At 48.7% G+C, this 17,482-nt stretch overlaps 1 protein-coding gene across 1 annotated transcript in view; it reads left to right on the top strand.

Annotated features, from left to right (window-relative positions):
- The first annotated feature begins 4,277 nt into the window (after nt 1-4,277).
- Nucleotides 4,278-17,482, top strand: part of DCHS2 (dachsous cadherin-related 2) — a 226,643-nt gene continuing 213,438 nt past the window's right edge. The window contains exon 1 of the mRNA XM_038559070.1: nt 4,278-6,251. Within this exon, the coding sequence (XP_038414998.1) occupies nt 4,278-6,251 (1,974 nt within the window). The remainder of the gene's footprint in view (nt 6,252-17,482) is intronic.

Raw genomic sequence — 17,482 nt, 5'->3', positions numbered from 1 at the left:
CTGCTCTGGGTGTTTCTGCCCATGATTGCTGCTGTCTGTGATACTGGGAACTTTTCATCTCCCTCTCCACACACTCAGGAGGGCTAAGAAGTCAGAGTTTGATATGACTGAGAATTCCAAAACACTTCACCCCTAAAATACTTCATCTCACAAACAACAGGGGCAAGAGAAGTAACACTCGCTGATGTCTTCACACATTGTTTCCATACGACGTCTCCATATATTGTCTCACTTAAGACTCATAATGTCCTATAAATTAGATAGTATAACCCCCAATTTAGAGAACAGGAAATTGAGGCTTAACAAGACTGTGAAATAATTTTCCTACAATTAAGGTGTCCAGGTGGCTCAGTCGGTTAGGCGTCTGCCTTTGGCTCAGGTCATGATCCTAGGATCCTGGCTGGGGTTGAGGCCAGTGTTGGGCTCCCTGCTCAGCAGAGAATCTACTTCTTCCCCAGATCAGGCTCTCTCTTCTCTCTCTCTCTCTCTCTCTCTCTCAAATAATTTTTTTAAAAAAATAATTTGCCTATAATTATAGAGCAGAACCAGAGTTGCCCAGCCTCAATGCCCAAACTCTTGCCAGTTACACCATGATACCTCTCCCAAGTGGGTCAGACCTTGACTATTTCTTGTAAGCTGTTGGCTTCTGTGCTAGAATCTAAAATTATTTTTTGCATATTTGAGAAATGTTCTTTTTTTTTTTTTTTAACCCCACCAAATTGAATTCTCAAACTAAAATGCTGATCAAGGCATTCAGTGAAGGGTATGAAGTAGGCAGGAGACCTTGGATGGAACGTGCTTAAATTATAAAGCCTAAGAACTAATGTGGAAATAGATGTTTGAAGTTTCTGATTTTTCATTTGTTTCTAAACCAAACCACTGTTTACAAAGAACGTCAGTGAAAGATGCAGAATAACTAGCTGCTTTTCCTTTATTTTTAGACTCAAGTAAATATTTGGTAACAATACACTTTGCAAAATAAGCTGAAGTTCAAAAATTAGTTCAAGAAGCCTTGTAGGATGATTAGAATGAATAAATTGTGAAGGTACAGTCCATCACAATAAAGGATTTCATGGTCAATTAATTCTGAATTATGGCTTAAAATCCCTCCTTTAAAAGACTTAATCCTTCCATCTACCCATCAGCTAAACCAACCATCCTTCCAGTCATCCAACATATGTTTAGAGAATGGGGATCCATTTATGCGATAGGAACTGATCTGGGTTCTGGGATAAAGCCATGTTTCAAGAGCACGAAGAGGGTTGAGATCACAACAATCTAATAAACAAATGAATTAAGCAAACTGATATCAGGCATCGATAGGTGTTTTCAATGAAATATAATGGGAGGAGAAGGGTTTATGGTGGAGAAGTTTACTTGAGTAGAGTGGTCAAGAGAGGATTCCAAACAGTTGGCATTTGAATTAATGAGAATGGGCCAAATCTTCACAAAGCAGAGGAAATAACTCCCAGGGACAGAAAGGTTTTAACAATTCAAATGCACTGTGTCTGTTCAGGCTGCTATAACAACGTACCATAGACTAGGTGGTTTATAAACAACAGAAATTTATTTCTTAGAGTTCTGGAGGCTGGAAGTCTGAGATTAGAGCATTGGCATGGTCAAGGAGATGGTCTGGGGAGAGCCCTCTTCCTGGTTGTGGACTGTTCACGTCTTGTGTCCTCACATGGTAGAGAGCAGACAGCAGCAAGCTCTCTCATGACTCTTATGATACTAATCCCATGACCTCACCTAATCCCCAAACCCCACCTCCTAATACCATCCCCTTGGGGAGAGGGGTGTGTAGGACAACAACATGTAGATTTTTTTTTTTAATTGGAGTTCAATTTGCCAACATATAGCATAACACCCAGTGCTCATCCCATCAAGTGCCCCCCTAAGTGCCCATCACTCAAGTCACCCCCACCCCCCGCCCACCTCCCTTTCACCATCCCCTGTTCATTTCCCAGAGTTAGGAGTCTCTCATGTTCTGTCTCCCTCTCTGATATTTCCCACTCATTTTTTCTCCTTTCCCCTTTATTCCCTTTCATTATTTTTTATATTCCCCAAATGAATGAGACCATATAATGTTTGCCCTTCTCCGATTGATTTCACTCAGCATAATACCCTCCAGTGTGGATTTTGCGGGAGACACAAACATTCAGTCCGTAGCAAATACCAAGATCAGAAAAAAGGCACTATAACTGGATCCAGAGCGGTGGTATGAAATGAGGCTGGAAAGGTGGGTAGGGCCATGTTAGTTGTACAACTGGAAGGAGTCTCAATTATAACCCGAGTGTAATGGAAATATATTGGCAGGTTCTAAGCAGGGGGAGACATGATTTGAATTAGCTTTAAAAACAATAATCCAGATGCTTGGCTGAGAATTACTTCTAGGGGGGCAGGGCTAGAGACCCGGGACTAGTTCAAGTGAGATTAAAGAGGTTAAAGTGAAAGAAGATTCTAAAGACTTACAACTAGTCTCTCCTAAATGGTAAGGAGACCTCACTGGTGAAAGGCAGCTGGCTGTATTTTACCAATGTCTCCATTCACTTGCAACTTATCTGCTATCAAACAAATTGTCTCGTTATTATTTTGTCAGAGGTAGAGATAATGGTGTAGAGGTGCCGTTATATATATATAAAACCCCCTTCCCCAAATATTAAAAGGCATTTTACTGTTGCTGCCAGAAACCATCATGCAGAGCTGTTGGTCCTCCTTAAAGGACAGCAACAGCATCTAGGAAATTAATGCTTCCCTTTGGCCTAAATGCAAAATTTGCAGAAACCATTGGCTACATAGGACCAGCCATTCTCAAGAAGGCAGAGAGTCCTTCCTCAGGCATTTTTTTTTATTCGAGGCCACTTATCAGTTTCTACCTATCGTTACAGATAATGGAAGAGGAAACCTGCGACTGGCAATTCATCGGCATTTTTCTTGGACTCCGGCAGAAGCTAGTTTCAGTGTCGTCCACAGCGGCCCTGGCCGCAAACTCCCTTGCTCAGAGGCGGTGGCGAAGTGCTGCAAGGTGGTCTGGCCTGAGCTGCCCCATTTTTCTGCCCATAAATCAGCATCGTAAAACACCCTGGAAGTGTTGGGATGGCGCTGAATGCATTGCAAAAAAAAAAAAAAAAAAAAAAAGTGTTCATAAGCCAAATCTTTTGTCGTCATCGTCGGTGGCAGGGGGGAGTGACAAGCGGCTCACACGTCGCTGAGTAGTAGCGCGGCATAATAAAGCAGGGTCTGCACCATGTGTGTCACAGATTTCCCGGGGGTTCGCGAAGGTTTTCTTCCAAGTTCCGCCTCCCCCCCCCCCCCCCCCCGCCCCTTTGCAGCCATCCCGGCCCCAGCTGCGCGTCGGCCTTTGACTCCATCTGTCCTTCCGCTGGGGACGAGCCTCTCTCGCCAAATGGAGAACACAAGTTTGGCTCCCCAAAGTGATCGTAACCCCCGCCCTGTGCTCAGCCCGAGCCAAGCGTCAGGCCCGCCGAAGGCACCGTCCAGGGGACGGGGAGGCGGCGCCGAGGGGCTGCTGCTGTCGCCCCCCCCCCCGCGCCCCACCGCCGCTCCCACTGCGCGCCCCGCCTCCTGCGCTCCCCGCCCCTGGGTCCCCGGCCCGCGCGCAGGTTGGAGTCGTCCCCGCGTGCGCCGCGTCACCCGCGGGGAGGGGAGGGGAGGGGAGGGCAGGGGAGGGGAGCGGAGGGCGGGGCCGGGTGGGGGCTGGAGCCCGGCGGTCCCCGGCGCCCCGCCACGCGGCGGGGACAGGCCGCCCCCGGAGCCGCAGACCCCGCCGCCGCCCCCCGCCCCCGCCCGGCGCCCGCACTCCCTCCCGCCCTCACTCCACCCCCTTCCCCGGCCCGACCCCCATCCTCTCCCTGTGTGTGCGCTTTAAATAATTTCATCCTTTTTGGCAAAAGAAATAATGCACCTGACTTTACCAGGGGGAAACAACGAGCCGAGCAGAACAAGGAACAGATGTAAAAGGAATAAAAGGAGAGAGAAAAGGAGATGAGAGTCCTTGAGAGGGCGCCAGGGGCCGGAGGGGTGGCTGCAGCGGCCGACGCAGCCGGAGCCTCCGGGGCTGCGTGAGGGCGGCCGGAGCCGTGGTCCCCCCTCGGCCGCGGACCGATCCTCGGCCCCTCGCGCTGTGCTGGGCGCCGGACACAGTCTTCTCCTGCGTGGCCCAGACGCCGAGGAGGCTCCCGGATCCCCCCCGCCCCCCCCCCCCCGTCCGCGGGCCGGCAGTTACCCGGGAGCCCGCCCGATTTGCCGGCGGAGAGATGAGCCCGCCCGGGCGGAGGATGGGCGACGGGCAGCCGCGGCCGGGGGGCCCCGCCGGGAAGCGCCCCGGGCTCCGCGGGCGGAGAGGGTCGCCCGGAGGGCTGCCGGGCGGCGGCGGCGCCCCCGGGGCCCAGCGCTTCCTGCTCGGGCTCTGCCTGCAAGCGGGGCTGTGGGCGGCCTCGGGGTCACCCGCCCAGGTGTTCAACCTCAGCCTCTCGGTGGACGAGGGGCTCCCTCCGGACACGCTGGTGGGCGACATCCGCGCGGGGCTGCCGGCCGCGCAGCAGCAGGAGGGGGGCGGCTTCTTCCTCTCGGAGGACTCGGACGACTCCCCGCTGCTGGACGACTTCCACGTGCACGCGGACACCGGCATCATCCGCACGGCGCGGCGCCTGGACCGCGAGCGGCGGGACCGCTACGGCTTCGCGGCCGCCACGCTGCTGGGCGCCGTGGTGCAGGTGGAGATCCGCGTCAACGACGTCAACGACCACTCGCCCCGCTTCCCCCGAGACTCGCTGCGGCTCGACGTGTCGGAGCTCAGCCCCCCGGGCACCGCCGTCCGCCTGCCGGGCGCCCACGACCCGGACGCCGGGCTGTTCGGCACGCAGGGCTACACCCTGCTGCAGCCGCCCGCCGCGCCCGGGGACCCCGCGGGGCCGTTCTTCCAGCTGCGCTACGGGACCCCGGGGTCGTCGCCCCCGGAGCCGCTGGACCTGGTGCTGCTGCGGCGCCTGGACCGCGAGGCGGCGGCGGCGCACGAGCTGCACATCGAGGCCTGGGACGGCGGCCGGCCGCCGCGCACGGGCCACCTGCGCGTGGAGCTGCGCGTGCTGGACGAGAACGACAACCCGCCGGTGTTCGAGCGCGGCGAGTACCGCGCGGCCGTGCGGGAGGACGCCCCGCCGGGCGCCGAGGTCTGCCGCGTGCGCGCCACCGACCGCGACCTGGGGCGCAACGGCCTGGTGCGCTACAGCCTCCGCGCGCGCCAGGCGCCCTTCGCGGTGGAGGAGCTGAGCGGCGTGGTGCGGGTGCGCAGGCCGCTGGACCGCGAGGCGCAGGCCTGGCACCAGCTGCTGGTGGAGGCCCGCGACGGCGGCGCCCCGCCCGAGGTGGCCACCGTGCGCCTGTCGGTCGCCGTGCTCGACGTGAACGACAACCCGCCGGCCATTCACCTGCTCCTGCTCACCGACGGCGGCGCCGCGCGCGTCTCCGAGGGCGCCGCCCCGGGCGACTACGTGGCCCGCGTCTCGGTGTCGGACGCGGACGACGGCGACCCCGAGCCGCGCGAGGTGGCCCCCCGGGAGCCGGGCGCGGGCCCCGGAGGCGCGGGCGTCTCGCTGTCCTTGGAGGGCGGGGAGGGAGCCTTCGCGCTGCGCGCCGGGGGCTCCCCCGGGGTCTTCTTCCTCTGCGTCGCGGGGCCCCTGGACAGGGAGGCGCGCGACCTCTATGACTTGCGGCTGGTGGCCACGGACGCGGGCTCCCCGCCGCTGAGCGCAGAGGAGACGCTGCTGCTCCGGGTCGCCGACCTCAACGACCGGCCGCCTGTCTTCGGCAGGGAGCGCTACGTGGGCTCGGTGTCCGAGGCTGCAGCCCCGGGCACCGCCGTCCTGCGGGTCAGCGCCACCGACGCGGACGAGGCTGGCACAGACCACGCCCGGCTGCGCTACGCGCTGGTGCACCTGCCGGGTCGCTGCTCCCCGCGGGGCGCGCGGGCCCCCGGGGAGTGCGCGCCGGCCTTCGCTATTGATCCCGAAAGCGGCGTGATCAGCACCAGCCGGAGTCTGGACCGAGAGGTGCAGGAGGCGGTGGAGTTGAGAGTGGTAGCCCAAGACCTCGGAGCACCCCCGCTCTCTGCCACCTGCCTGGTGAGCATCACCGTGGACGACGTGAACGACAACGAGCCCGTCTTCCGGAGGCAGGTGTACAACGCCACCCTTGCGGAACATGCCCCAGTAGGACACTGCTTTTTGCAGGTGAGTGCGTCAGGGCCTCTGGACCCACCAACCTCTGGGTTCCGGGAAGGCCTGGGAAAGGGCGTGGGGAAAGGGCGTGGGGGCAAGATCAGGCCTGTCCAGGGAAGGAACGTTGTGATGCGGGTGGTCGTGTACCCTGGCTCCAAAAGCAAAGGGGGTTACCCCTCCACAGTGGGGTGAATGGGTGCCCTCTGGGCACCGAGCTGTTCTCCCAGGGCTGGCACTGAGTGCTCTCTAAGGTCCTCTCTACCTCACATGGTGTTGGGCTCCTGATTCTGCTTCAGGACGGACTCCCGGTTTCCTTCATGCTGGATATGTGCACCCACATGGGCTTGGAAGGAACCTCTCACTCGCAAGCAGTATGCAGAAGGCAGTGCCTCTTATTTTTGGGCATCGTTGTGTGGGGAAATAAGGTGGTCCTCAAAAATTATTTTTTTTCCAGATAATAGTAACATACTTTAAGTACAGAAACTGTGTTACCATTTCCAGAGATTTCTTACACATTTTGTACATCCCTTAGATGCTTACAAATGCTAGTTGAGGACATTAGGTCATTTTTTTTTTTCTTTTTTTTAAATCAATGGTGGGTTGAGTTCCTCCAATGATGCTTTCAGGACTCTGAGAAGTAGCAGGCTCCATGATAAAATGGAGCTCTTTACCTTGCTTTTTGCAAATTCTGCATTTAAAATTCTGATCTCCTTCACTTTCAGAATGTGATTTGGCCTCTTCTAGCACCAGCCCTTATTGCTCCATCTTTTCTCTTTTCTCTTCTTTTCTTCCTTTCTTTTATCTCAAAGGAAGAGTTGACACACAAGGTCGTATTAGTTTCACGTGTACAATAAGGTGATTTGACAACTCCATACATTATACCACGCTCACAAGTGGAGCTACCATCTGTCACCATACAACACTATTGCAAAGTCATTGACTGCATTTCCCTATGTGATACCTTTTATCCCTGGAACTTCTATATTCAGTAACCGGAAGCCTGTACTTCCACTCCCTTTTACCTATTTTGCCCATCTCTCCACCCACCTCCCCTCTGGGTAGAAATTTAAATTGGTGCAGCCAATGTGGAAAACTGTATAGAGGTTCATTAAAAAACTACAAATAGAAATACCATATGATCCAGTAATTCCACTACTGGTAAAACAAAACAAAACAAAAACAAAAACACTAAATAGAAAAGATGTGTGTACCCTTCTGTTTATTGCAGCATTGTTTATAATAGCCAACATACAGAAGAACCTGAGGATCCATCAATAGGTAAATGGATAAAGAGGATGTGACACACACACACACACACATGCACACATATACACACGTTGGAATATTATTCAGCCATAAAAAAGAATGAGAGCTTGACTTTTGTGACAGCATGGATGAACCTAGAGGGTATTATGCTAAGTGAAAAAGTCAGACAGAGAAAGACAGATGCCATATGATTTCAATTATGTGTGGAATCTAAAAAAAATAAATGAGCAAACAAAGCAGAAACAGACCCATTTTCAGTTTCTTACCTGAGATAAGCCAGATTTTTAAGATTGATTTAGTTACTCCAAGATAATTTGAATACATACAGCCTGAGAGACTAACTCGTAAGTGAACCTCTAACGCTTTATTTGGCTCTTAGGCTGGGTTCTTTTAAGACCCCAACTGCTTTTTTACTGGTTCTTGGGGAAGACCTTAACTTTTGTAGGCTATGTCTTCAAATAATAACCTTTAGATGACTAAGATGCTACTATACTATAAAAAATGAGTTTCATGACTGCTTCTATCCTTTTAATCTGTTGGATCTGTGGGCCATAATAATCTCCATCTCTTTCTCTAGCATGACTGGCAGTTCTTTGAGTTGCTAAGTTATTCAGAGAAGTCTTGGGAATCAGTTAATGCTTGCTGCTGAGACAGACAATTCCACAAATGTCAGTGAGCAGCACAATGGAAGGTTATCTGTCTCTCAAGCAAAGTTTGACATGATGCAGATTGATCGGTCTTCCTCCAGCCAAGGTGGGGCCAGGCCTGGGAGTGACTTAGATCATGCCCACCGACGTCTCATTGGCCAGAGTTCAGCCCTGCGGCCTCAGGTGTACCCCAAAGGAGGCTGACGAATGTAAAGGAGCACATGGGATGCCAGTGTGCACCGATAGTTTCTGCCATGGGTTTCTAAAAATGAAGTCATAATAAGTGAGAAGTTAGACTAGATGATTTCTAAGATGTCTTCCATCTGGAAGACCTTGACCATCTTGGTATGAAACAGTGCAGCTTGGCTCCGTCTGAAGGAAAATAAGCAGGGTGGATTAATTGTGATTCCTTTGATTAGAACCTGTCTTTAGAGTTGTTTCTAAAATTATGAGATGATTCTGCTGTGAGGTGTGTTTATCCTGGTTTTGTGACTCAGTAGTAGCGGATCCATTAGGTGAGCTGAACTTGGCTCAAGCGTAGGACTGCATCTCTAACTGCAAAAAAAAAAAAAAAAAAGACCTTTTCTGTTTGCCAAATATTGCTGTAAATAGCACTAGATCGTGAAATTAGAATTTCTGGGAATTGCAGTGATCTAGCCCCTCAAGGTTGCAGAGACCCTCTTTATTCACTGGGTTCTCTGGTGGCCTTTCCCCAGCAGCTACGTGAACGTTCTATGTTCTCTAAGTCCCCTAGCTGGCTCTGTCCCCTAACTTCCAGGGAAGCCTCACCAGGCATCTATTTATATATCTTCATTCCCTATCTTTCTTTATACCACTTTGTAAAAAAGGAAGCTTCCCAGGTAGCCTTTGGGTCTCATGGCCTCCCCTTTCTTCCAGGGTTTTGTTTAATTACATTATATCAGTCCTTACAACCCTACCTTCTTTCCATTGCTCTCCACCAGTTTTCTCCCTCTAGACTGTGTATGTGCTCAGTTCTCCTTTGTCTGAATCAAACAAAATCAAAATGAGAAGCAACAGGAAAAATAAAAAGTTCTTTCCTATATTCCCTGTAAGGGAATACCATGTCACCTAATGAAACAAATCCTCGAACCTTCGAGATGTCTTGGCGGTCATCTCACATCACTGATCCTTGGGGTTCTCCCACTCTTGACACTGCCTTCTGCTGCCACCGCAGTGCTGTCCCCTAGTGCTGCCCGAACCCCTTTATAGTCTCATCCCCAGATCAGAACTTTACAAAGACTTTAAATGTGGGGCAGAGTGATGTAGGAGAGCCAGTAGCAGCCTGAGATAGGTGACCTACGGGACCAACGGGTTTTCACAACCTCGAAGGCACTCACCTGGATTCTTAATCTCTTGCTCCCCACTGTCCCCCATGTGGAGAGCCCCTTCCTCACCACCTACCCCTCAGGAGCTCCTTTCAGTATCTCCTTATGGTTAAGGCAGAGAGGGATTTCCACTCTGTAGAGATTCGAGGGTTGTCTCTCCAAATTCAGCATCTGGCCTGGAGGATTCTCTTTTTCCTTGGATTACTGTCAAGAAGACTGACTTCAGCGAAGTACAGTGATGTGAACTGTGCTTACAGGCTTTATCTCCAGCATTTATAGCTGAATCACAGAAGTGCCATAACAAGAATATTATCTCAGGCTTCCTCAAATACCATCACTGTGTTCATTCACTAATTCGCTTATTTAATCAAACAGCGACTCATTGAATAAACACACCATTCCATGAGCAAATATTTACTGAGTACCTCCTTCATGCCAGGAACTGGTCTCAGTGCTGAGCATGCAGCGGTGCGCAGAGGGGCAAGGTCCCTGTGCTAGCAGAGCATGCGGTGGTGGCGGTGGGGGCAGTGGTGGCGGTGGTGGCAGGGGCTCTCTCTCACTTTCCCTCCCAGGCCAGTCCTCAGGAAGGAAGGACACCCGCCCCGCCTCCAAGAGCTCATCACTCCACAGCCCCCTGTCCTCACTTTCCCTCATCATTGTACTAAATCCTATCTCTCAAAAGGCAGCTGTGTTTTAAAATTTTAATCCAATCAGCTTTTCTGAATCATAAAGCACGTTGGACTGTGGCCCACTGCCTCATTCTTGAATGCTGCTCTTCTTTTGTCTACTGCCTTCTCTCTCCACCTCTGTCTTGCCGGCCCCTCGTTTTCCTCTTGTGCCACCCCACTCAGTGTGCTGGGGGGGGGAGCATGGGGGTCTCTCCTCCCCTCGCTTCTCCTTTCCTATACCTTTTTCTATATATTCCTGGAACCGCTTCCCCCCTTCCCCCATCTACAGGGTCAGCCTCTCTTATAAACTCACATTAACATTTCTCTACCTTGCATGCATCTCTACCTGGATATATTTTTTGGCCCCTTAAAACTGACATTTCTCAAAGCAAAGTCATTTCCCTTCCAGGACTAGCTTCTATCTTTCTTATCTTTCAATCATTAGCTCTTTTTTGAAACTTGCCCATTTTTGTTCATGTGTCCTTTCCATGGGCGTTTTTTATGCATGTGGTATGTGTCTGTGTGTGTGGATTTGCTGTTTGTTGGGTGGTTGTGCTTTGTATTGTGGGAAGGTAAAGTACGAGGGTAAAGAGCATGATCATGTCTCAAACCAAACAGTTGGGTCAAAAGCAGGTCTGGAGATTCCAGCCTGGGGAGGTGGGAGGGGGCACCTGGCCGTGCTTGTTTGTTCCCTCTCTCTGTGTCTGACTTTGAGGAACCTGTCTAGGAAGGTGCCCCAGCCGTGGACGTTAAAGGTGGCATCTACCTCTGGGAAGACCCTGAGGAATGGGAGAGCCTGACTGCAACTGGGGTTCCATGGACCAGAAAGGACTAAACTGTATCTTGTTTCTGATCCATTTTATCTTTTAGGATTATTTCATTTTATTAAATATCTCCTGGCTGTTAGTAAAATGTTATTAAATGTGCTGGCTTTGTCTCAGCTGTACTATCGAGGTAAAAATGGAGAACCCCAAATGCCCCCTGGAGGTGGTGTGATTTAATGAAGGGTGATTAATTGGCTTTAGTCAAAGTGTCCTGGGCTAGTGGTCACTTTCCCCGAAGGCAGAAATCCACAAGGGATGCTGAGATAAAGTGGTTCTTACTATGGTGTGAGGCCCTTTCTCTCTGGGGCCTCTTCTAGTGCCTTTGGAAGTAATAGACTTTATTAAGAAAGATGTTTCCTGAATTCTTAGTGTCATCTCTGATTCCCCTGCACATTTGACCACAGGAGTTGCCATGGGCTTCAGTGTTTCTTACATCTGTCCCTTCATTTCATCTGTCCCACCCAGTGCCATCACCCTAGTTCTGTCCATCATCACTTCAGGTCCCAGATTGCCTATTCTTCAAACTGGAGAGACTTTTTTTTTTTTTTTTTTTTTCAAACTGGAGAGACTTGTAGACATATTCTAAATGCCACTTCCTCCCACTAAATGCCTTGTCATTCATTCTGGTGTTTTTTTCTTTTTCTTTCTTTCTCTTTTTCAAAGATTTGTTTATTTATTTGAGAGAGAATGAGAGAGAGAGTGAGCGCACGTGTATGCAGGGTGAGGAAGGGCAGGGGGAAGGAGAGAGGGAATGTCAAGCAGACTCCCCACTGAGCGAGGAGCCTGATGTGGAGCTGGATCTCATGACCCTGAGATCACAACCTGAGCTGAAATCAAGTGTCAGACATTTAACTGACTGAGCCACCCAGGCGCCCCCACCCGCTCTTTTCTCAATGTTCTTCAGAGTGCTACAGTTGTTTACTTGTATTAGTATAAGGGTGGATTGTAAGTATCTTCTGGGGCTGCAGTTTAATGGTATTTGAGTCCCCTATAATTCTTGGTGTCCTCCATCTAATGTATTAGAAGATCAATAACCTTGTTGAACTGTATTGAAGAGTTACACAGAGAAAACAAATGCTAAGAGTTACTAGTCAGAGTTACTTTTTAATTTTTCACATTGCATCTGAGTGTGTATTAATTTTATTTTAAAACACATTTCCTCAATATAACTTATCATTGATCCTTTGGAATTTTACAGTCTGAATTGCATCGCTTATCCCTCACCTTACCACTACCATGCCCTTATTGTTGACCTTACACGCCTGCTTACATACTTGCATAGCATAGACCTGCTTTGATGGTATATACTTTGATCATATCACAGTATTACCCTTATGTGCACAATTGTATGATTGTCATCTTCTGGCTATTTTACGTATTTTCTTTTTTCTTTTTTCTTTTTTTTCTTTTCCGGTTCTTTTAAATGGACCTGTCCTCTCTGCACACATGCATTGAAGCATGTTAGATTTCAACAGCAGTCATTTGCTCCTGACTCCAGGATATGTCTAGATAACCTGCCAACTGTAATCTTCCCCGATTATCCAACTCTTGCTGGCCTTATACCTTAGCTCCCAGCATGTGCCGTGTATGCCTCTGGCTCTGCTTTGATGACCTGTTTTAAGCACTGGAGATCAACTGTAGAATTCTCTCTTGGACTTCATTTTGATATCCGTCCTCTTCCTTTCCCCACACAGCTGCTACCCAAGACCCATCAGCTGGCTTATTTCCTTTCTCCTTTTCCTGCTTGGGAAAGGTGATCAGATGTAATATGTTTGGATGTGTTACAGGAAGGATATTGCCTAGAACCTGTGGGATGTGTCTCTAGTTATAGTCAACATTTAACTTGCCAGGAATTTGTCTAGTTCTTGGTTCTATAATTAAAGATAACTGATGTTACATGGTAGAGTGTTCATAGCTTTGAAGATTAAAATTAGGTTGCATGCAGTGATGAAAAACATAGGCAGACTATGGAGCTAGAGTGCCTGGATTTGAATCTCAGTTCCACTATCTCCTAGCACTGTGCCTCAGTTTCCTCCCCTGGAAAATACGGATAACACTAGTGTCAGCTTGATAGAGTTTTCATGTGGGTAATGAATTAATACATGTTTGCTTAGAATAATGCTTGACTCCTGGTAAGTACTTAATACGTTTTATATATTATTAAATGTTAGTAAGTAAGACTTCTAGAAAAGTTGCCTGATGTAGTTAGCAATCAGTAATTAAAAATGACATTTCAAATAAAGATTCTCTTGCTCTAAAAGTTGGAAGAGGAGCAGAAAAAAATTTGAATTGTGTATCGGGTTTTAGCTAGATGGATGTTTCTGGCAAGGAAAGTAAAAATCTGTTGTACTTAATTTGAACACTGGTAATGTCTTATGGGCCTGTGGATCCCACCTGTCTTAAGGAAGTTTCAGATGACCTCTTATTTTTTTTTTAAATTTTTTTTAATTTTTATTTATTTATGATAGTCACAGAGAGAGAGAGAGAGAGGCAGAGACACAGGCAGAGGGAGAAGCAGGCTCCATGCACCGGGAGCCCGACGCGGGACTCGATCCCGGGTCTCCAGGATCGCGCCCTGGGCCAAAGGCAGGCGCCAAACCGCTGCGCCACCCAGGGATCCCTCAGATGACTTCTTAATAGCAATCCTCCCCATTCCACCTCCCAGAAAGGCTATGAGGGTCTTTATCAGTTACTACTCTCTAGAGTCTTTTATTGGGAAAGCATGGAATGAGAGAGCACTGGATTTAGAGTCAGAATACCTGGGTTCCAACTCTGACTGTACCTCTATCTCTACTAACTCTTCTGGCCAGTTTCTCATCTGTGAAATGTGTATTAGTCAAAAACAAAAGTGTGTTTATACATTATGAGGAGTTGATTGACACAATTACAGAGACTGAGAAATCTCACAATCCCACAATCTGCCGTCTGCAAACTGAGGACACAGGAAAACCAGTGGTGTCATTCAGTCCAGGTCTGAAGGCCTGAGAACCAGGAGAACTGATGGTGCAAGTGCCAGTTAGAGGGCAGAGGACTCAGGTCCCAGCTAATCCATTCAGGTCGAGAGACAACTCATCCCTCTTCCTCCTTTTCATTCTCTTCAGGCCTGGTTGATGCCCACACACCCTGGGGGGAGCATTCTGTTTTACTCATTCCCTCAATTCAAATATTGATGTCATCTGGAAGCCCCTCACAGACACACCCAGAAATCATGTTTAGCTTGACACCTGGACATCTCGCGGCCCAGTCAAGTTGACACATTAACCATTACATGCGAATTCATTCTAACAGCACATTTTTGTAAGGATTTAAGATAATATATACTATGTGGTAGGAAGTTTTTGGTATAGGAAGAGTTCAGGGATTTTGCAGGTGAAAGGTTCTTTATGCAGTATCTGGATGGAGGTTTCACTAGATATGCACCTTCTAGGGAGTCCTCTGCCCTCCTTAATGACATATGTTTTTATTTGCAGTCCTGTTTTGGAAGCATTCTACTGTAACTCTGCATTTTTTTTTTTTTTGCATAAAGAAGTGTAATGCATTCCTAGCCATGATCACTTCCAAAAGAGCATCATTTAGGAAGGATTTCTGAAAGTTGTGATCAGTAAGATTTCCTTTCTCTGAGGATTGAAATTGACAATAAATTAATTTTATTAACACCTTGACACCAGACTTACACTAACAAGCCCTTTGCCTTCTAAATTATAAATTAAAAGTGAGAAAAAAAAAAAAATAAAAAATAAATTAAAAGTGAGCAACTATAGAAGTAATTTATACTTTCATAGCCCATTAGGGAAATTATGCTAGATCATTTTTAGAAATGCAAGGTTACTTCTTGAATCTCACTGAATTAAAATGTCTATTTAAAAGGATTTTGTGCTTTATGACACAGGTAGATCAGATGAATATTATGACCACTATCAATTTTAATTAGAACACTATTTAGGATTGCACAGTCCATGTGAACTGGGATGACCACCGTGTGTCTTGTTCCTGTAGTAAAGACATAGGAAGGGACGGCCCATAAAGGACTTGCAGTGTTTACCTAGAGTTTGGCCTTTGTTATGGAAGCAAACAAGAGAGATGGGAGGTTTTCGAGGAGTGATTGACATGTGTCAAGTGAGGTTTTAGGAAACTTTGTCTTGGGTTAGTAACAAGAAGAAGACAAGGAAACCGGGGAGGAGAGTCCCAACACAGTCTTGTAATAATCTCTATTCAGCCATGAGGGCCTGACCTGGGAGGGCGGGGGGCGGTGGTGGTGGTGGTGGTGGTGGTAGTGTAATATAATGGAAAGGGTGGCCTTAGAGGTGTCATAAAAGAAGAATTGGTACAACCTGAATAAGATATGAGGGGAGACGTGGTGGAGGAAATTAAAGATGGTGCCACCTTTTCAGTCTGGTTAGTGGGAGAAATAGGAAAACCTGGAGGTGAGAGTTTTGGGGGAAGGACGCTCACCCGGTTGAGTGTTGGGCATGTTGAGTATGGATTAAGGCCAGTAGTCCAGGAAGAGATGGCTTGATGGTTATGTAGATATTCAGAACCAAGGGCAGGAGAGAGCCTGAGTTTGGAGAGAGAAACTTGGAAGTCATTCGAGGGGAGGTGATAATCAAAGCTGTGGAAGTGGAAGTGAAGATACTGAGAAGAGTTAATGGCTTAGGACTCTGGCTGGGACAAGGGTCTTGCCACTCATATGTGGTGGGAGGCCAGGTCTCTGTGCTGCTCCTGCTGTTTCATTTGCTTGGTCTCCTCAGCCTAGTGGACCAGACCCCAGAGAGCGCACCTCACCCTTAACCTGTCTTCTGAGCTGCGGCCTCTCGAATACTCAGCCTCTCTCACACTGCCAGGCACTAAGTGAGGCACATGCTCTGGCTGTGCTCTTTTCTCTACCCTGCTGTCTTTCCTTCCCACAGACCTCCCTGTCAGCCCCCCATATGCATTTTAGCCATTTTTGTCTCCATTGTAACTCTTGCCACTCAGCCGAACTGGTCTTATATTTTCCCATTTGGCCTAATATTGAGGTCTTTTGTTGTTACTTCTACTCCAGGAACCCTCTCCCATAGCCAGACTCTATTAGCCTAGAATCATCTAGAACCACTCTTCTCAGCTGTGCATATTCCAGTCTCTGATCATAGCCTCCTAGCATTTCAGCTCTCTCAGTCTTTGATTTAATTTACATTTATTTTTTGAACCTAGATCTTTTTCTTAGGCCCCTTGTCTTCCTTTCCTTTCTTTAGATATCAGCCCCCTCCTTGCTTTAGTTCTTTCTCTGTCCAGCTAGGATTCCTGGATGAGCCCTACTAACCCTTGTTCTTCTATACCTGTGCGCATACTATTGATGGTGGATCAGTAGTATATCCAGTGATATGCTTTCCCCCACACTTGCCCCATGGAGCGCTGCTGGAGTAATTCTTAATGATGGTTGGTTCCATTGTAAGTGTGTGGTATGAGCTGGGTCCTCAGGACTGCTGGGCAATCTTGTCTTCCTCTTGGCATCTCTCCCACAGTTTCACTCTCTGTGAGTATCATATCTTCTCCCTTTTCTCTTACAGGTAATCATACCTCCTACTCAGTAGACTCCAGAAGGTGAAAACTTGCTTGTGTTTTGCCTCCCACAATCAGACTTTCCTGTCACTGTACCATCCAGTCCGCAAGGACTAGGTGGCTCTCCTCTGTCCAAATCAAACCCATTCATGGCTTCTCCATACTTCACCTCTTCCATCTTTTCTGACATTGCTTCTCAATTATGCCTTTTTATCCCTGCCTCTCTACTCTTCCCTTCTCTTTAGCATATACTGTGCCTCTCTTCTTATTGGCAGTGTGTACAAACCAAGTCTGTGGACATGTTGCCCCAGTTTGCTCAACTTCCTACCTCAGCGCCCTATAATGATCAAGTTTGCCACCTGTTGGCACATCTCTTTTTTGACCTAGCCATAAGTTAAGAACCCTTTTCCACTTGGAGAAGTGTTCTGGAAATTTCTGCTGCTGTCTTTAGTATCTCGTGTCCCTTGATGATGGATTGAACACCTCTAGAGCTAAAGTGGTCTTCTTCAGCATCTGCTAGGATAATGAAGTTGTGAAGAAACTGTAGTCCCAAGTGTGTGGAGGCGTTCTAGTTCTCATTATTTCCAGGTGTCCTTGAGTTGAACAGAAGAAGAGTGATCTAGTGGATAAAAGTGTGTACTTGGAGCCAGGCAGAACTGTTTTTTTTTTAAAGATTTTATTTACTTATTCATGAGAGATACACAGGGAGAGAGGGGGGCAGAGACACAGGCAGAAGGAGAAGCAGGCTCCACACAGGGAGCCCGATGTGGGACTCGATCCCAGGACCCCAGGATCATGCCCTGGGCTGAAGGCAGGTGCTAAACTGCTGAGCCACCCAGGGGTCCCCCAGAACTGGGTTTAAATTTTAGCTCTGTCCCTTAGTAGCTTAACTTGGAGCAAGTTGCCATACCTTTGGAAGCCTCAGTTTCTCATTCATAAAATAGGGATGATAAG

Source organism: Canis lupus, chromosome 15, assembly GCF_011100685.1.
Source record: "Canis lupus familiaris isolate Mischka breed German Shepherd chromosome 15, alternate assembly UU_Cfam_GSD_1.0, whole genome shotgun sequence".
In the NCBI taxonomy this organism is placed as follows: Eukaryota; Metazoa; Chordata; class Mammalia; order Carnivora; family Canidae; genus Canis; species Canis lupus.
This window is presented reverse-complemented; position numbering and strand designations above follow the sequence as displayed.